Genomic DNA, 20,416 nt, shown 5'->3' with positions numbered 1-20,416 from the left:
TGATTCATCAGCATTACTGGCAGAGCAGAGTAACTTTATTATAACAGATCTTATCTCGTCTGCCCCGCTCCCCATCCAAAGACTTTGGGTCTTGTTGCTCTTTCGTCTTCGTCCAACTTGTGTCCAGAGGGCTTGCCGTGTTGCTGCTTGTTTGGAAAGAGATGGAGCGGCCAGATGGGTGATATACACACACACTAACACATACTTACACAGATTCTCTCAGAGATGGTGGGTTAAGATGACTTTTGGATCAACCTTTAAACACTGGCAGCCACAAACAGGCAACCATTAAAACAGCAGTCTGGGGACTCACAGGTTCTTTTAAATAAGAAACACGTTTACTCATTCATCAGTGTCAGAAAAGCTTGATATAAGGAGATAAAAGCAGAATTGAGTCTGCATTTTGCGTTATATAAAAGTAAAACAAACAAAAAAATTAATTATTGCTCTTTTTTGACTTGCAGTGTATTGTAGTATATAAACACTAACATTTTTATTATAATTAAACAGGTATAGCCTTCTGCTTTTCCTAAATGTGGATTGAATTAAGCTAAACTCTGTTGAAACGACATCATCTGAAAGGTAACACAGTTTCTATGTCTCTACTTCCACCTTGTGGAGATTTATGATATAACACCTTCAACAATTGCAGCAATAAAGTCGAAAATAGCTGTTGTGTTCAGATTTTTGTGATCTTTAACCTCAGATAGAAGCAGAAGTCCTGACGGAGGAGCACCCACTTAGAGTCAGTTAAAAACTAAATAAATAAATAAATAAAAATAAAAAATGTAAAAAACAGGTTTTCAAGTGAGCAGTCACAACACACACACATACAAAAATCAGGCTGCAGCAAGTTCTGGGCTGTTCAGTTCAGGAGAAAAAACAACATCGGGAATCCATAGTGGTGATAAGCCTTTAAAACTGAAACCATAACAAAAGAAAGAAATATCACGCTTTGGAATGTCATTAAAGTTAATAATAAATAAAAAAGATGGAAATGGATCTCACAAAAAAATGAAAGAATAAAAATCCATTAAAAATTAACTTGCCTTTCAGGACTTATATAGGTGATAGTCAGAAGGAATCCTTCTTTAAAATGTGAAGCATGTGACATAGAAAGACAGAATCGCCAGAGAGCAATTTTTAATGAGTGAAAGTGAGCACAGCAGAGTGAGAAGGGATCAGTGTATAGCTACACTTCCACCAGCAGCACAGTACAAGGCCATATCTAAAACCCTATATAAGAATAACTCCATCCTCCATTATTGAGATTTTCTCACAAGTTAACAACTATAAATCATACGACAGAACACGGCTGTGCAGACAGTTTAATCTGTGTTTCATATTTCACATTATTCCTCCTTAAGCAGGCAGCCAATAAACACGGACTATAATCAGAGATGGTTGAATCTTTTTAAAATCTGACAGAGCTACATCAAAACCAACTACTTGATGTATTTGAATTTAGTTAAATTAACACTTTTATAAATCCCAAAATAGAAATGGCAATGCAAGATCAAAAGAAAATACTGACACATTTTTATTTAAGAAATTTCATTTAAATTAATTGAACCGATTATTATTATCATAATAAAATAAACACATTCTCTTTTTTTTTTTTTTTTTTGCATTTAGCACGACAACCGAATGATTTGTATTTTTATACAGGCACTTTTCAGGTAGCCTTGCCAAATATATCACACCCACTAAATATTCACTGACTGACGGTGGTCATAATGTAATGCCAAATCGGTATGTAACGTGGAGTCCGTGTGCAATAAATACGTTGGCCACTGGGTGGCAGCACATGCAAACACGTGAACATCCTCTTTACACAACTTCGTTACAAAACACTGCATGCGACTTCTATGTAACAGGCTCTGTGTCTCAAGCTTACATGATCACAGTGTCTCACAGAAGGTAAATTGTAGGTAATCTGTTAGAAAGATGCTGTTAATTATTATCGGCATTAGTGCAGTTTCGGTGTTTAAGCCTATACTGTAGTAATGATCAGTGCATTTAAATTGTCTGTTTTTGAGTTTAACCGCACTTTTCTGAGGAAGCCTATGTTTTCAACGGGATCTTTGACTTTTCTGAATGCTTTTACAATGTTTAGCAAAGTAGTACATGATTGACAGTGACTCTTGCGCTGTTCACCTACAGGAAGGAGCATTTTTAAGAACTATGAGGTCCATCATCTGTATGTCAGCGTCAGTCAGGACGGCATGCCAGCAAGCCTCTGTGTGTTTTCCTCTGTACCGTGGCTTCAGTCTCTGCAACTCTTCAGAAAGACTCACAGACGTTGAATTTGTCAGTAAAACTGTTATTGCGGAACAGCCACGCATAACCGATCCGCGCTGTTTCCAAAGAGAAAGGACGCGGACCGCCGCAGCTGGCGTTGCCCTGCTCTACAAGGTTCCAGCAACTGCAACCCGACGCAATGAAGCGACCCCCTGCCACACTGATGCGCACTTGGCACACAGACCTGCAGAGACAGCAGCCCAACACCTCTCTTCATACACGCCCTACGCCAAAGCACAGAGAGGCGCAGCTGCACATGTAAACATCCAGTCTCTGTTTGAGGAGGATGTCATCACCGAGTTGTGCTCCAAGCTGGCAGACTTTCCAATCAATGACAGAGCAGAGGGATTGGCCACTTTACTGCAAGCATGTGTTGAGTTTGGCTTGGAGGCCCAGAGCCCTCCAGTCCTGATCCTGGTGAAAGAGTGCCTGGAGCTGCTTCCCAGCAGGGATGTCGGGGTGGCACAGCTCTGCCAACTAGGAAAGGTGGCGTGTGCCCTGGAAGGCCGCGGCTCCGACCTGGTGACAGGGGTCATGAACTCCATCAGCTGTGCTGTAGAGGATACGGTCTCTCCTAGTGAGGCTGCAGCAGTTTACTCCCTGCTGACAGCGTTATATGAGCCCAGCTGCCAGCAGCAGGCACTGATGCTGTCTGTTCTGCACAGACAAACTCAAAGGCAGATCCACAGGCTGAAATCCAGCCAAGTCAGTGACATTCTGCAGTGTCTGCTGAAATTAAAGCAGAAAGAGGTAGGGACAAATACAGAAGGAAACCACAAACTAACCCTAACCAGCAGGGTGCTCCCCCAAGAGCACTAGAACTCTCACAGAAGTCAGATTTACGCATGTAAATTTGATGCATCATTAACTATCGTCCAAATCACAACATGTGATCCTTGATATAAAATGCAAATCAGTGTTATAAGACTGCTTTTTAAAAGTTTTTCTTGCCTGAAAGATTCAAATGTTGCTGTTTGGTTTCTAAACAGAATGTTTATTTCTATTGAGATCCCCGTTACCATCAGCTATTCTTCCTAGAGTTCTTTTACATAAAAAGACAGATTACATTCACAAGAAGTCATATACAGATGAGGTATTAAAATAACATATTCTATTTTCCATCACTTTTAAAGAAAGGCACAGACATTAAGCTGGATCACAGTCTAGATTTTCCTTACATAGAAAAATATATATTTTTTAATTTAAAGTGTAGCCTACTTTGTCTTATATTATGAAATTCTCATACATCAATGACATGGAAATGTGAAAACATTAAGACCACATCCATGCTTCAACCAACTCTTGACACATTTTCATTTAAAAATAAAAACCTTGAAATGCTTTCATAGATCATGCATGTGACGCTTGCAGTATTTGATGTTTTGCTTACTATTATCTCTTTGAAGTAGTGTAGAAAACCGCTTCGCTTATGCTGATGCTATAGTGATTTTCTGTTTCACAGACCATTTCCTTGGTGCTGAGGCTGAGTCACAGAGCGTCACGGGTCTTTAAAGCTTTCAGTGATGATGAAATAATCAAGGTGCTCTCCGCTCTAATGATTCTGGGGCAACACGACAAAGAACTCCTGGCTGCTATGGAGAAACATCTACCTGGTATTCTTTTGTAAAACATCTTTAACTTACCTTATCCCAGCTGTTTAGATTTTAGTCTTAATTCTTTGACCTCTAGAATATTTGCGGGAACAGTAGACTAAACATGTACATTTTCTTTCATTCATCAGAGAGGCTGGGAACGTGTGATCCAGAGCTGATCAGTAAGGTCATGGAGTACTGTTTGCATATGAGGTGCCGCTCTGAGCCCATTTTTGAGGCTGTGGCTGAGAACTTTGTGTGCCGTGCTGAGAGCCACACCGACACACAGATCGCCAAACAGGTTGTTGCCATTGGCCGACTCAACTACCTGCCACAGGTGAGCCTGTTGGTTCTGATGTCATACAATAAATCCATGTTTTTCATTGTTTGTCTTTAAAGAAAAAAAATAATAAGTACGCCCTCTCTTTTATGATTATAGCATTGCCATCTTCTATCATATTGCTGCTCTTCTTTGTCCATCAGTGTTCCAGTCAGATGTTCAAAAAGCTGGAGGACGTTTTGACGAGCAGATTTTCCCACTTCCAGCCTCGCTCCCTACTGGACATGCTGCACGCCTGCATTCACCTGGAACGCTTTCCTCTCAACTACATGAACAACGTCTTCAGCCCTTACTTCCTACAAAAGCTGCAAGGTATGTGAAAGCCTCAGACTTACTGCTGACGGACCCAGTGAGAGGGAAAGTCCAACTATTCATTCATGCTAAATTGTTGCATGGAATTTCTGTTCTGTTAAAGAACATTATTTCTAAAATCTAGAAAGGTGATCATATAACATTATGTCATGAATTAATTGATGAAAATGTCCACTAAATTACAGTAATGTTTGTGACAAATTTAGGACACCAGGTTGTCTTTTCTTTTCACTTCATAATTAGGCACTACTTTCACATGAAATCCAAACAAAATGCACCAAATTTTGTTTGGTGCATAACTAATGTTATTAGTTATTCAACGCTTTACAAATGCGATCACAAATTGCTACACCCCAAAAATGAACTAGTAACACAACAGACAAAATGTACGTGCCTAATAATCCTTTTCATTCCTTAAGACAAGGGCGAACCTGTGGACAAGAACGCTTTGGGACAACTGACGCAGCTTCATCTCTCTGCCTCACTAGAGTGTACATACTACTGGGTGAGTTTGAAGTTTTCTTTGACACTGTGAGAATTTATAGTGACAATAGTTTGTTTGTGTTCAGAAAACTTGATGGAGATGATCTCCATAGTCAAGATGTAGTGTTCCCCTCCCCCCTTTTTTTAACTCTCAGGGTCCCAGACTTCCCTTCTCTCTCCATGTGAAGAAGTTTTCCTCTTTGGGCCAGGCCTTTGAGAGCCCTATGGAGACACTGCTCTACAGACGGGTCAAAGGTCCACTTATTCAGCTGCTGGGGGGTGCATTTTTCTTTACCAGAGTTTTTACCCCCATTGGATACACTGTAGGTAAGCTACAATTACATAATTTTAAATAAGAAGCAGCGATATCACACTTAGAATTTATTTTACTAACCAATGTCTGATAAATGTAAAATCCTAATGAATTGTTATTCCTAGAGATTTCCAAGATTATTTACCAAATTTAATATCCATGTTGGGAACTTTTAAAAGATAATATTTTTTAAGCACATATCAAACAGGATAAAAAGATTTAATTGATAACAAACTGGCAAAAAAAACATGTAAATTTAACTTTGTAGAATCAAATTTTGTCAGGACTGCCCCTGTCTATGCTTCACTGATCTGTGCTTGTCATGTGTGTTGAAATTTTTCATCTAGATGTAGAGATTTGTCTGGATGAGAATGGATTCATTCTTCCCCAGTCTCAGTGGGAACACACATACAAAAGGTAAGAACTGTGTTTTCATATGGATCTGTTTGGTGTTATTTTTTTAAGTAATACAAAGAGAATGAAAATGTTTAAATTCTTACATAGAGTTGCACTGTGCTTGGATGGGCAAAGCCGGTTCTGTACCAACACGCGACACCTGCTGGGGAAGGAAGCCACAAAGAGGAGACACCTTCATAGGATGGGGTATGAGGTGGTGGAGGTATGTTTTGCAAATATTGTGGAAAAATATACATATATTTTTTTATTCCTGGCCAATTTTCAGCTGATTGTTAGTGACTAAAAGCATAACCCGCAGTGTATATTTGTTCCCTTTTTCCTCTTACTGTCTTCTAGATCCCTTACTTTGAATTTGAGAATCAGAGAACTCAGGAGGAGCAGGTCCAATATCTTCATGACAAGATCTTTCCTGTTGTCTCCAAATTCAGATTAGGTCATCTGACAAGTTAAAAACAAATGTGTCCCTGCTGTGCCTGTTACATAAACCACACTAAACTACACTGACCGGAGAGCATAAAAAAAAGAGACATTCATAGTGGTAAATAAACGAAAAAGGGAGAAAGAAACAGTTTGCACTTTTTTAGAGGCTATTTGTTGGCTTGCTTTTAACCTAAACTGTACATACCAACTAGCCTCACATTCAGCACAATAATGTATGTAAATATTATAAATCTCATATCTTTATTGTTTTTTTCAAGGAAAACTAGCAGTTGGAGTATTTCCAGTTTTCTTCTATTACTGTACAAGTGACACTTGAACTTCATGGATTGTTATTTGAAATTTTCTTTTGTTGTTTTTCAGCGTGTTTATTGATACATTCAAGCATAAATGACAAAATGTAAATATTTTCAATTGCCATATAAATTAAAATGTTTAAAATGAGATTGTCTCCAACAACTTAACTTAATTTAAAAATTATTTTAATGATATTTTTGGGGCTACATAAGGAGAGGAGAAATGCAGATTTTTACGTGGGGTGGATCCAAAAGAAAGCAGTAGAGGGATTTTGGCTTGCTGAATGATGTGTAGGTTATGATAGCTGAGGCCCGACTAGCTCCTTTCAGCAAACGACGTCCTGCTCCTAACAGAACACAGAATATATAAAGTAATTTTTCCCAACTATTAACTGAGCACTAATGCAACAAGTAGCACATTGTAATCACCTCGCTGAGAAAGAGGCCGATAATTTCCTCCGGGAGTGTGCCGAAAGGCTCAGCTCTCCAGTCACAGCTTCCATCATTAAGTTCTGGAGCGTCTTTAACAAAACAGCCTCAGCCAAGTCAGAAGGAGCATGCTTGGACTCCGCTGTGGCCTGGATTTGAGGAATTTTCCCTAAACATACTGCGGCTTCTTCTCCGTCTCCTGTCCAGTTCGACTGAACAGAATGTCGAGGTGAAGATGGAAGCGTGGAGGATGGAGACGTAAAGGTCTGACACTCGTAGATTGGAGGCCTGGAGGCTAAAACCATCAAAGACTTGGCAAAAGCTGAATCATCAAGGAGATCTCTGGAATGTCAAAGAAAAATAATAATAAAAAAAAACATTGTAAAAGAGGAAGTTAACATACGCAGAGTTGTTTTTCTTTGCATGTTACTTGTAAAGAGGAGTGAGTATGTCCACAACGATGTCTCTCTCAACGCCACATGTTGATGGACACAGCTTCGCAAGGCGGCGTGTGCTTGAAGAATTGGTTAATGTTTGTTTGGTCCTGGTCAACTGAAGGTATCTACATAAAACAACAGCATCAACAAGTATTAACAGACTATTTCACAACTGTAAAAGTTTCACAATTAAAATAAGACTTTATGTAGTAACAGACATTTCTCATCAAAATGCAGCGATTCAGCTATACTCAGTGTGTAAAAAAGGATTATCCATAATGCTTATTGTACTGATCAGGAAAGTGTGTGTAGAAGTCCGGAATGTCATAGGTGTGGGCAGTGACACTCAGGTGCAGCAGAGCGGGTCGGGGCGGTTGGGGGCGTCTCCATATTTTAGCTAATTCTCGCTGTAGCCGTATTTGAGCTCTCTTATTTTTGTCGTATAAATTGCGGACGGGTTCGCTGCCACAGATTGGAGGAAGAGTCTGAAGCAAAAGCAGATAAATTACACCATACTGCACTTTTTCTTCCAAAGACCCAAGTTTTCATATTATATTCAAAAAGCAGCTACATTACTAAGATAGGCCCTATTCACCTTGTATTTTCGGAGGGGCGCCCCTTTTCTTGCAGGAGGTGGGAGAAGTATCTGCATCAAAAAAGGAAATATTCTCAAGACAGTGAAACGATTGTCGTGGTTTAACCGACCGTCTTTTGAGACGCACCCCATCTACTAAAATTCTTTGAGTGCGGGAAGGGATCTTGTCTGTGATTGTGAATTCGTTTTGCTGTCGTTTCCGTTCTTCCTCCCAGCACTGCAAAGCTTTGTGATACTGAATGAGTGCAGCTTCTTGAGAGATCTGGAAAAGAAAGTGACACAAATAGGGCTAAAATAGTCAGCTGAGCAAGTAGTACACTTACATTTAACGTCTAACCATTTACCACCAACAGTGCCTGGGAAAAAGCATTCATACTTCTTGAACTCTTCACATTTTGTCCAGTTAAAATCACAAACAATTTGTGTAATTATGTAGCAAAGGGAAAATATGTTGTGTAGTATGAAAGTGTACCAGAATGTATACTGCTCAAAAAAATAAAGGGAACACTTAAACAACACAATATAACTCCAAGTAAATCAAACTTCTGTGAAATCAAAACTGTCCACTTAGGAAGCAACACTGATTGACCCGACGAGGGTCCCCGTTGTCAATCAGTGTTGCTTCCTAAGTGGACAGTTTGATTTCACAGAAGTTTGATTTACTTGAAGTTATATTGTGTTGTTTAAGTGTTCCCTTTATTTTTTTGAGCAGTGTATATAGCTCCTTTAATCAATACTTTGTAGAATAATTTTTGCCTTTTGCAGTTTGTCCCACCAGATTTTCACATCAGGAGTCCCAGATGTTTGCCAAATTTACAAACACACAATTCATCAGACTGATGAGTTTTGCAATAGCCTGATGATGTTACTGAATTATGGCTAATATCTTGATCTGGTAAAGTGCACTAAAAAGTGATATTGACATTTAAGTTGTTCTTTGCCCCTTTTAAGTATTGTAACTTCCACTCCACAATTATGCATTACTTTGATGTTGATTTATTACTGGTACATAAAATCCCCAAAGTATGTTGAAGTTTGTGGCTGCAACATGACAAATGTGCAAAAGTTTGCCAGGGCGGTGCACATCATCCTTAAATCGAGAGCTACACTTTGGTACCTGACATATGAGATCCAGCTGGTAAACAGTGGGAAAATCAGAAACGAAGGTCAGGATGCACATAGCACACTCTCCTGGACCAAGACAGCCTCGCTCTGGATGAATCTGCACCACCTGCAATATCACGAGTGAGAGAAAAGTTGCTTAGATGGGATAAAATTATAACGTAATTGTTTGGTTTGTTTAAAAACATTTAACTGGTTGGACAAACTTGTTGGTTGCTCTGTGTAGGAATCTCCCAGACAAAGTACACAGTTTCTGTGTAAGACAAACTGGTGATGAACAGGATTCTCGAAGACTTTGTGCAGACAGGTATATCACCAATGAAGACACTGTCCGTGGACAACAAAGCCACCTGGATTTGGAAAACTCCAGTAATTATATATTCAATGAAATTAACATATTTTAATAAGCACTGATTGGATCTTTTATTTACAAAAGAAGAAATTACTGAACACAAACTGTGTGTATAAATGCACTTGCCTGTCCTGGGAATGGCCCCTTCTGGGCACAGTGTTCATGAGTCTTAGCATCGCTGTACTCAATGGAGATATTGGCGCTTGTTGATAATGCATCCATCCCACATCCCTCAAAGTTTATAATTACCGAATCCCTTTCCAGGATGTGGATGGGAACATCAATCTGTCCATAATAAAAATAAATCTATTTAACAAAAATTTAACAAAAAATTGAGGTAATAAGCTCTGATCACCCATTAACTACAAGGATATTGATAAATCTACATGGAATATGAATTTGAAGCAAGGTAAACAACACATGGTTTGAGTTATACATGGTACATCTTAGCCTCCAGTGGAGAGAAGATCCATTCGAGCATGGCTTTATCCCCAGCGAGAACTTCTCCTTGTGGACTGAGGCAGCTCAAGACTGGGTGATCGTAGTTCTCCATCTGAAGCTGTGACAGCACAGCTTGGTCCACTTCATAATGTACTGTCACCGCACCACCGTTGTACAACTCGTATATCTAGACAATTATTAAATGAAAAAGTTTAGATATTTCTCAGAAACTTTATTCAGAGTGGGGCTAATATCTCAGATAATTAGTTTTTTTATTTATTTTATTAACAAAGCTGAAATACATTTTGCATTTTTGAGTAAAAAAATGACATGCCTGTCGTGGAGGACTGGAGTCCCGAATAGCTACAGGTGTGAATACATGGTGATTGGAAACAAAGTGTAGATATGGTTCATTTTGGTTCAATGTCACTCCTTGAAAGTTTAGCTGCACACAGAAAAGGCACAAAAATTAACAACAGCATTCCCGAACGAAAGCTTTGATCATGACTGGAGTGTTTTTTTCAGCTCTGATTGTTTATGATGTGTTTGTTTTTACTGCATTTGATTTGTCTCAGATCTGAGCATACTGTCAAAGAGATGAGCCTTTCTAGTTGCAAGTTGGAAAGGCAGCGAGGCTTCATGCCCATAAATCGTGCCAAAACAAACTGGTAACAATGTATTTATTATAGGCAAAAGTTAGAATTTCATTTAAGGAAAAACTACAAGGATGCCCCAAAATGTCAAAATTCAGAATTGGTCATTTGAAGTTCAATAAAAATAAAGCTAACCTAACCATAGGAATCCTTACCAAAAACTCTCTGCCAAGACTGAGTTTGAACAAAACAGGAAGTCGGTCAATTCCAATAAAGTCGTGACTGTGAATGAAAAGATTTAAAAGGTGTAATCTGATACTTTATCATTGCTAAAACATTTGAGAGAATGGCTTTTAAAAGCTTACAGCTAAGCTCTATTTACAGGAATGAGAACCAGTTATAAAGTGAAATGACCTCTGACCTGTAGCAGAAGTGTACTGAGCTCTTCTGGCCTGGAAGCAAAGTTCCAGAACGAGGGGTAACTCTGAAGAGTTGATTGTCTTGTACCTGTAAATAAACAAAACAAATATACTAAATGTGAAGATATAATGATATAATTGTAGTTTTTCATACGATCAGTATCTTTAAGGTATTTCATTAATTTTTGAAATGTAATGACACTCCTTATAATCTTTGAGGCAATGCATATATTGAGGCCTGACAGAAATAAACTCCTTGGTTGGAAAGACATAACATTAACTCTAAGTCTAACAGGGGTAAGAATAATAACTAATATGATAACTAATATGCTAAACTAGTGTGACCTTCATTTGCTGCAGCTCTTTGTTGCTAAACTGTCCTGTCACAGCCCAGTCCTCCAGCTCCATTTCTTGGTCTTCTGGAAATAAGAATGTCCTAATATTGAAAATAAAACATAAAAATAATAACAGTAAATAAAATTATCCATACCTGAACAAATAACAGTCTAACTGGTTACTTTTACTAGAAAATACTAGAATGTTTTACTAATTTCACTAAATGAATTTTAAAAAAATTTCTCTCGCTGCATTATTTAACTGTACTTTCTGCAGTTTGTTGTTTACATACCAGTCTACGGAGATAGAACCGGGGTTCCAAAACATCAACATAAAATCTGAGGGATCTGAATGCAGAGGAGCAGCACCAAAATTGCAATCCAACATGACTTGGGGGATGCTGGAGAGACTGTTCAGACTGTCAAAGGAATCAAAAGACAAGATGAAGCAAACATCATAATCTGACATTACTAAGAGAAGAGTTCTTCTTAAATAAGACAGTAAACGTCGGCGCTTACTTGTCAATATGAACTTCAAGTTGTATTTTTCAGAGACTAAAATAACACCAACTAACCTGCGCTTGGTGGGCACTTTGAAAGTAATTTCTGCAGGACATGGGGTGGATAGCAGGTGCTCATTAAAACTGTCTAATGAGAAGAGTTTCCACAAATACTGCTTGCAAAGCCTGGCCACGCTGCCACTGCTACATGCATCGACCACCTGTAAGGCGGGGAACACCCCCTTAACTTGCACTTCACACAGTTTCTTAGGAGGACATGTATAAAAGCCTGGAACAAAAAAACAGACAGATGGCAGACACAAGTTAAAAAATATGGAGAGTGAATTATTAAGCACATGATGCGCTACTGTCTGATGATATTAACTGTTTACCATTGGCATCTGTAATCTGGTAGTTGATGACCCAGAGGTACCGGCCATGTGCACCCAGTCTAAGAGTGGATCCAAGTAGCACAGTGGAATGTGAAGCAACTGTTCCCGTTTCACGGTCCAGATGCAGAGCTTAAAACAGCAGGAAAAACGCAATTACTTTGAAATTAGGCAAACTACTGTCAACCCAAATAGCAAAATAGAAACAACTTCAAACATGCAAAGTAAAACTTTATTAAAGGAGGCCACAAATTACCACTGCTATCTTCAGAATCAGGGGGATTTTCTTCAAGCTGGACAGACAGATAAAAAGAGATGGGGCAGCTGCAGTTGTTCACTATAGGAATATTAACCGACCGACAGCTTCCAACTAAGCTCTCTCCCATATCTAGGAGTTCTTCCCCTGACTGGGAAGTAAAAAAAACACATGCAGGAAATGTTTGATCAAATTTACTTTTGTATGTTTATTTTTAATCTAGAACTACACAATATGTTTTTTTTTTTTTTTATCAGATTTGGTTTGCAATAGAATAAAGGCATATCTAACAATGTATCTAATATATCTAATCTAATCTAATGTACGAAGCCCAATGACATACAAACCTGAATGGTGCCAGCTGCACCCATTCCTTCCACTTTGAAACTGAGTAGCGACTTGTTAAAGTCATCGCTCTGGAACCTGAGAGTGGGTTTGAATGCGTATGTTTTCTCTGTCAGAGGAGAAAACGTCCACGTCTGGACCTGTGAAAAGGGCAAACTTCACATTAAAGATTGCTCTAAATATCCCAATTAAAGTCTTAAGTTCCAAACACATCTACAGTGATATGCTAAAGTATTCATGCCCCTTGGACTTGTCCACATTTTATATTTTAATGACTAATAACTTCAGGTTATTTTATTGGGATTATAAAATAGACCAATACCAATTAGTGCATAGTTGTGCAGTACTTTATGCAACCACCCCCAGCACAGGTGGTTGCTACAGATGGAGTTTTTCATGTATTGTTCAATTATGGCTATCTTTTCTTGACAAACTGAAATAAAACACAAAGTAGTCATCTTTTCAGAATTATGCCTTTTGCATTCTTTTTAGTTTCATAATAAATAGGATCATAGGTATCAAGTAGTATTTACACCAAACAGATCTGGGTTCACAAGAATCCACAAATTTAACTTGTAAAAATATAGCTAACGTTTTTAAAGAAAACAACTCAAATCCTGCCGTTGCTGAGAATAGACAAAAGAAACAAAAATCAGTCGACCTCACCTCCTCCACAAAGACAAAAAATAGAAATTTGGAAACTGTTCGCCTGAGGTAAAGTTACAAAATCTTTTTTATGTTTTGGACCTACAAAGGTAGATATCTCAAAAATAATTTTAGTTTCATCAAATGGTTAATTTATTGTTTAGTAGTTTGTTTGTTTTTTATCACATTTTGTCAACAGCATACACTTGCCTAATGACTTTGACCCATGTGGCAAAAAAATTATACAGCAGTTTAGTGTTGAGATTTGAGGAAGAGCAACAAACAGCCAGAGCTACAATGGAGTGGTTGATCAAAGCCTCTTCAGGTTTTAAAATGATGCAATAGAAGTCCTGACCTAATTCAAATTGGGGATCTGTGGCATAAATTGGAAATCACTGCACTTTTGTGAAAGTTTAATCTCTACAAACAGCTGCTTGCTAGAGCCACACCTCAAAAACCTTGCAGTTGCCTTATTAAAAATAAAAAAAGAATTTAATTTACCTTCCACCTTCACCTGAACAGTTTTACCACTACAAAATATAAAACTGCTCAAGGAATATTATTACTTTTACAATACACTGCATCTAAATGCACACTATGTGGAACTTTGTTAATCTCTCACCAAGCTCTCATTGGGATGCAGTTTGCCAACATGTGGTTCAACCCAGATAAGATTCCGATCTCTCTCTGAAATGACCCACTGAAACCTGTCATGGAGAACAATCACAGAAGGCCAGCTGTAAAAAAGGTATTGAGGCAATTTCAAAGTAAAATTACAACACAGAAAATGTCTGAGAACCAGGGTCAGAATGACAATCGGAAGATAACAAATCAGCCAACTAACTTGATGGGCACGCTGCTTAAATTCTTGATGGAATGGGTCTGCTGAGATTTTGAGCCGACAGCTGTAGCGCTGAAATGTAAACTGTTGCTATTTTCAAAAGACACACATGGCTTTTTTAAGGAGCTCACAACTGTCAGTTCCTAAGAAAGACAAAGATTTAACAGAACAATGTAATTGAGTTTTACCACATCATATGTTCCTGTGTCATGTGGTACCTTTGTGAATTTAGCTGCATTAAGCTGCAATGGTAAGTTAAACCCATCTGTGGGACTATTCAGAGTGGGGACTGCTCCAATGGTAAGGATTTGGTGTTGTCCTGGCTGGATGAAACCACAGCCTGGTGACACATGCACAGACCTTGGCAAGTCACTGTTTGTTCTGTGTTTCAGGCAGAAGGTGAGAGGCTGATCGCCGTTGTTCTGCAGTAGCACGGTCCGATAGGAAATAACACTCAGAGGTGGAAACACCTAACATGAACAAGGTGATAATAAATCAGTAAATGAATCTTTTACTGAGATGTATTAGAAACAATTTCCCGGGCACAATAAGACACATTTCAACTGCTACTCCTCGTTTTAGTCAGTTTATCTGAACACTTCCAATTAAAATCGAGGACCTAAACCATAAAGAATATAAATTCTGTGTGAACAATCTGATGATGTCATATAGAAAAATACCATGTTATCAAACCAATATATTTTGTTCAGCACATTATCCTCATTTTGTTGTTGATGTATACATCTTAAAGGGGGTTACTATGTAAAATTGACTTTTTGTCAGTCCAACACCACTAAGACCCATAAGAGGTAAACGGACGAACATTTTGGTGATGGCGTGCTAAAGCCGGGTTGCAGGAAAGAGCAAGAGCTTTTTAAACAGACAGAGGCCAATTTCAAGGCTTTAATTGCAAAGTTAAAGTTATTTTAAATTATATTTAATATATACAGTATTTTTAGAAAAACTGAAGGTTACATAGTTACTTTATCAATATCATGCTACAAAATAGCTCACAGTGTCTAGAAAATACATAATACCATCCCTTTAAGTTTTGTGTTTTTGTCATGGGATCTAGCAACAGCTGTAAAATGTGCGTTTAGACAATTCTTTCATCTTACCACTCGCTGGGGCTTCAAAATATAGGATGGGGTGAAATGATCTTTCCCTGGCTGAAAATAGTTGCTAATGACTCTGACAGTCACACAACAAGGCAGACATGGAAGGACTTGTTCTGAAGAAGGATCCTCCTTTGGCATCTTGAGAGGCAGTTAAAAATCAAGACATTGTTTGGTTTTTACAACAAGAAAAAACTACAAATCACAATTTGAAACATTTTGAATGAAAGAAAGTAGAACTGTATGGCAGAATATATTGCTTTGAGTCATGTAATATTACCTGACAGTATGCAAAGCACTCAAGCTCTTCTCCATGCAGGGTATTGATCTGTCTTGGTTCATATGTCACAAGCGCAGTAGTAGATTTCAGTGGCGCCAACTCAAATGATGAAGGAGTAACACAGAAAGGGGAATCTTGGATAACGGTCCACATCAGGCTTGAACAGAATCATTGCAAGTGTTTATATGTATATTTCCACAGGAAAAACATGATATTTTACTTCCATTGTGGCAAAACTTCCCTGACACCTTTACATACCTGAGCTTTTCTTTGGTGTGATTTTTAAAGGTAACAGACTTTGAGACAGCAGATGATGTAGCGATAAAGGATGTTGCTTTGTGATTAAACAGCAGTTCACTTGGTTCAATAGATACAAATGGAAACGATGGTGAGAAGAGAGAATCCACGTGTTCTTTCCTGATTTCATTCAATTTCTCCATAGGTGCTGGAGGAATGACAGTAGCACTATTTCCTTCCTAATTAATGACAAATGTTAAAGAGTTAAAACAAATGTTGTTTTTATGAATTTTTACCTCTATATGTGACTAAGTTAAACTGGAAAATCTGTTTTTTTGTTTTTTTTTTACCTCTTCTGTGGGTAAAGGCGTCCCCAGCAGTGTATCTGATGAGTCACTCATACAGCACAACTTATACTTGTACTCAACCAAGTGCTCAAGTGTTAATGCGACTGGCTTCTGAAGATCTGGGTGGCATGTACCAATCAAGTCCAGAAACAGAGGCTCCTGAAAGTATGATCAGAAAAAATATTCAGGAGGATCATCTGTTTGAATTTTGTAAGTACATCTGCATTTGCCCATTTTACCCTGAGGAATATGAGACACGCCACTCTTCTGTGGTGTGGCATAGGGTGTGTGGGTTTGTAGGAGACATTGACTTTGATTTGGCCATATGGAAGCACAGTGCCACTTGCTGGTGAAACTCTAAAAACACTGTTTGCACAGTCTATGTCCCATTGGTAGGTAGCCTGAACAGGGGAAGTGTTCAGCAGTTCCACTGTTTGTACTGCCGATCCTTTTTCTTCAACACACCCAAAGTCGACCACAGAGGAGGACAAACATAGTTCAGGACCTGAAAGCAAGAATGTTGTTTCAGAAATTAGAATACCTTTATTTTGGTTCCCCAAATACTACCCTCAGTTCCTTTTATTTTCAAGAAAAACAAAAGTACAGTTGTTTTGATTTTAGTGACTGTCTCTTACCCAGACACATTCCTATGAGTTTGACATGACTTTTGCTGAGTGACCCTCTATAATTCAGAGACAAGTACTCCACAGAGACAACGTCGACCTCAGTTGGAGAATAAGTAACCAAAACCTGGATTGAACCACTAGGCACTATTTTCTCACTGGTGACATCCCAACTGAAGTGTGATCCAAATATGGCTACCGCTCCAGGCAGTTGTGATAAAGAAAACCACACACTAACCTAACAGAAAGAAACAACAGGAAAAATGTGACAAAACCAAGAGTCTGATTTTTAGGTTTAGCATGAACACATAGTTACTACTTACAGGAGAAGGATTGAAGATTTCAAAATGTTTACTCAAACTGTGACCAACAGCCACAGATCCAAAGTCCAACTCAATATCACCGTCGATGATTTCCTCTTCTTCATTGGGAATTCTTAATTGAAGAAATGGATATTTGGCTGAAAAAAAAAATTTAGATTTCATTTTACAAATAATGGTAATTGTTGAAATACGTGGTAAACATGTAATTTTAGTTAATATAATGCACAGTTTCTGGTCAGAAGTTTTGTATATGACCTCACACACGTACGTCTCAAAAAAATTTGAATATCATGAATTTATTTTTCTTTCACTTGTTTTATGACTTGAAACTCATAAATTATCTAAATTCATTATAGATAGAGTGAAATATTTCAAGCTTTTGCTGTAGCTTTGATAATTATGGCTTACAGATAATAAAAGCTAATAATTCAGAGTATCAAAAAATATGAGTACTGAGAAAAAGTTAAAATATGTATTTGGAACTCATGAGGTCACACCCTAATCAGCTGACTAACTGAAAACACCTGCAAAGGTTTCCTAAGCCACTAAAAGGTCTCTCACTCTGGGTCAGTAGGATACACAGCTGACTGGACAGATGTCCAGAACACAGTGAAACCACAAAAAGTCATTGATGAAGAAGAAAAAAATCAACTAAAGACACAGCAGTTCATATTTGTCCTTCTACATCCCAATGCAAGTTTAGTCTCAGCAGTACCTATTCCTTGTAGAAGCACAGCGCAGCAGCTATCAGCTTCGCTGCCATCTTCTCCATATGTGCAGTGCACCTGCTGCTGGTACACCTGTGCCTCTCGCGGCTGAAAGTCCACCTCGATGACACACTGCTGACCGGGTTTTAGCTGGCCTTGTTCTGGACTGAGTTGGAAGGGAGCTGCGCTATCCCATTTAAATGACAACTGAACCTTACTGGAGGAGGAAAATGAAAAAAACACAAGACAATTCAAGAGACAACAATGACTCAAGAGAGACAGATGAAAATAGAACATACTTGACAAGAGTTCCTTGATGACTATGAAAGAAAATCACACTTTTTATGTATGCAGGGGCATGAAAATAAATACTAAAAACAATCAAAGGTACCTGATATTTTTTAGTGGGAAACTGGTTAGTGTGTAGTGCTCAACTGCACATACGGGGAGCATCACAGATTCAGGCACCTTCAGGGTATGACTTGGAAGCACAGCATGCAGGCATACTTTAAAGCTTCCTTCCATAGCTTGAAACTGAATGCAGTCCTTATACCCACACTGCCCGATGCAATCAGACAGAAACACAAACAAAATAAGTAACATAAAACAAAATAGTTAACAAAAGCTACACAGTTGGCCATTGGCTACTTTTGTGTTTCTTATAAAGTTCAGGTGATGTTTAATTTAATTAAAGAATAGCCTACCTTTTGGAGAGGTTTAAAAGTGACCGGTATGGAGACTGAAGTCCCTGGACTGAGAAGAACTACTTCAGGATTCAAAATTGAGAAAAACTTGGACCTTGGAGCACTGTGTTGAGAGAAGGGGAGGCTTTGTTGTCTTCTTTATCTGTGGCTTCAAGCTGTGTTTGTGAGTTTGTATTACCTAATGAGCAGCTTCTGCAGCTTATTACGTATGTTCCTTATCACCAGTGTCTTGGTGTACTCTCTTCCAAGGACCCAGTCCTTCCATGTCAGATCTAATGTGGTTTCTAGGCCTAAGAAGATGTTTCTTTGGAGATGGGATTTTCTTTGATATTGTTTTACATTATTGAGCTGGGGTTCCTGTGAAGAGGAATGAAGAATAGAATGGAAATTTGGAAAACTTTAAGGATTAATGACTAAAATAAAGGAAAAATCAGCAGCATTTAATACAGTTTACAGTGCACTTTGGAATCAATAAATTATTTTTGAATTGAACTGAATTTTGGAAAAGAGATATAAGTTAATCACATCCGAATGTAATTAAAGAAAAAAGGTGGTTCTGCAAAAATACTTACGTGGGGATGATTGCAAATGCACACCACAAGTGTATCTTTTTTTTTACAAAGAAACTTTTTAAACCCTGTATATTCTAAGGTTTACATACATTACACCAGTCCCCTTTTGAACTTCCGTAATCTGCACTCATTTTCTCAGTTTCAGTGAAGATATGCCTCTGTGAGTCTGAACGTGTGTTTTGAACTTTACTTTGACGTCAGTCTCTCTGCCGGAGCGCTTCCATCGACAAAAAACAGACGCCAAACAGGCTGGACAGCGGGATTCAGCTAACATGGCTGTGGGTAGAGAACAGCGCATTCATAATGGAAGGCATGGATATATAATTTTGCGGGTATTACATAACAGTACAGTAACGTAAAACACAACCACAAAAACACTCGAACATGGAGGGAACTCCACACAGCTGTTACAAAACCTTGCGTACTGTAACAATAACACGCCAGTCTTACCTTATACAGCTCTAACAACAAGCAAAGAGTAGAATTTTAGATAACAAAAACCTCGGAGAAAGCGGTGAAGTTCCTTAGTTACGACGTTTCCATGACATTTCCATGACAACAAGTAAACGTTAGATTTGCGCAAGAATTACGGAATCCTGTGAGGATCATATTGCTGCAGTGAACTTGAATTTATTTCAACTTTGTCGCGCTATTAAATAGAAGATTATAATCTACGTCTGAAACTTAAAGGATTAATTTACTATTGTTATATCAAATGGAATGCATGTTAATTATTCATATTAAACTAAAAATTGAATTATGATATTTAAAAATTTGCGGAAAAAATATTGGCAGTCTATCTATAAAACGTATAAAACGTATTAGTAGGTATTATGACAATTATGATCAGCTTGTATCAAATTCATGTATTAAACCTCTCAGATATCTACAATTTTTTTTATATTGAACCCGAAACGAGAAGACGTCAGACATAAATATCCTCTAACGTACGTTTTTAATATAGAAATTATATGCACACGGATTTAAGATAATATTTGAATTTACAAATTTATGATATCATTTCACAAATATGAACGTCATGGAAAGTGCACTTTTATATATTGTCACTCGTAATACTATACGTTTCCAACAATTTATTTAATCTTCAGTGTTCAGTCATGAATTCACCTTTATTTCTCATACTAGCTGAGTTATTATAAAACACTCAATATATTGCACTTAAAAAAAAAAGAAAAAGAAAAAATTAGATTGTACGTTTAAATAAAAAAATCCGTTTAAAACAATACCAGGAGAATTCTATGTTAACTCGTTTTAAAACACTGTTCACTGGAAAGTAAGTATTTTGAGACTGTGACT

The 20,416-nt window shown here is 38.0% G+C and overlaps 2 protein-coding genes across 6 annotated transcripts; one reads left to right on the top strand and one right to left on the bottom strand.

The window, feature by feature from the left end:
* LOC103460536 (FAST kinase domain-containing protein 3, mitochondrial-like) lies at window positions 1–6,642 on the top strand. Its single transcript, XM_008402753.3, has 10 exons — window positions 1–1,920; window positions 2,164–3,051; window positions 3,764–3,914; window positions 4,043–4,230; window positions 4,377–4,545; window positions 4,965–5,050; window positions 5,184–5,355; window positions 5,689–5,758; window positions 5,846–5,960; window positions 6,095–6,642. Exons 1-10 carry the CDS (start codon window positions 1,858–1,860, stop codon window positions 6,206–6,208), a joined length of 2,016 nt encoding a protein of 671 aa, XP_008400975.1. The 5' UTR covers window positions 1–1,857; the 3' UTR covers window positions 6,209–6,642.
* A 19-nt stretch (window positions 6,643–6,661) lies between these two features.
* On the bottom strand, window positions 6,662–19,690 carry cfap65 (cilia and flagella associated protein 65). Of its 5 annotated transcripts, none has more exons than XM_008402769.2 (35): window positions 19,550–19,680; window positions 19,189–19,375; window positions 18,706–18,884; window positions 18,528–18,630; window positions 18,215–18,381; window positions 17,832–18,040; window positions 17,117–17,253; window positions 16,806–17,031; window positions 16,410–16,675; window positions 16,174–16,329; window positions 15,845–16,062; window positions 15,587–15,743; window positions 15,310–15,447; window positions 14,410–14,661; window positions 14,195–14,334; window positions 13,973–14,057; window positions 12,708–12,845; window positions 12,361–12,511; window positions 12,108–12,236; window positions 11,791–12,004; window positions 11,509–11,634; window positions 11,226–11,316; window positions 10,883–10,968; window positions 10,677–10,743; window positions 10,203–10,313; window positions 9,864–10,055; window positions 9,554–9,712; window positions 9,282–9,425; window positions 9,071–9,184; window positions 8,081–8,215; window positions 7,954–8,004; window positions 7,650–7,843; window positions 7,352–7,483; window positions 6,922–7,263; window positions 6,662–6,839 (listed from the first exon to the last, which is right to left on the bottom strand). In XM_008402769.2, the coding sequence occupies exons 2-35, from the start codon at window positions 19,228–19,230 to the stop codon at window positions 6,809–6,811; spliced, it is 5,082 nt and encodes a 1,693-aa protein (XP_008400991.2). In that variant the 5' UTR covers window positions 19,231–19,375; window positions 19,550–19,680; the 3' UTR covers window positions 6,662–6,808. The 5 variants fall into 5 exon arrangements, 4 of the variants coding, with proteins under 4 accessions (XP_008400991.2, XP_008400984.2, XP_008401002.2 ...); XM_008402762.3 differs by having other exon boundaries at window positions 19,290–19,375; XM_008402780.3 differs by having other exon boundaries at window positions 12,361–12,397; window positions 19,290–19,375.
* Between the last annotated feature and the right edge of the window lie 726 nt (window positions 19,691–20,416).

Source organism: Poecilia reticulata, chromosome 2 (genome assembly GCF_904066995.2).
Source record: "Poecilia reticulata chromosome 2, P_reticulata-male-v2, whole genome shotgun sequence".
Taxonomy (NCBI): Eukaryota; Metazoa; Chordata; class Actinopteri; order Cyprinodontiformes; family Poeciliidae; genus Poecilia; species Poecilia reticulata.
The sequence above is the reverse complement of the archived record's forward strand: the minus strand, read 5'-3'. Positions and strand labels throughout refer to the sequence as shown.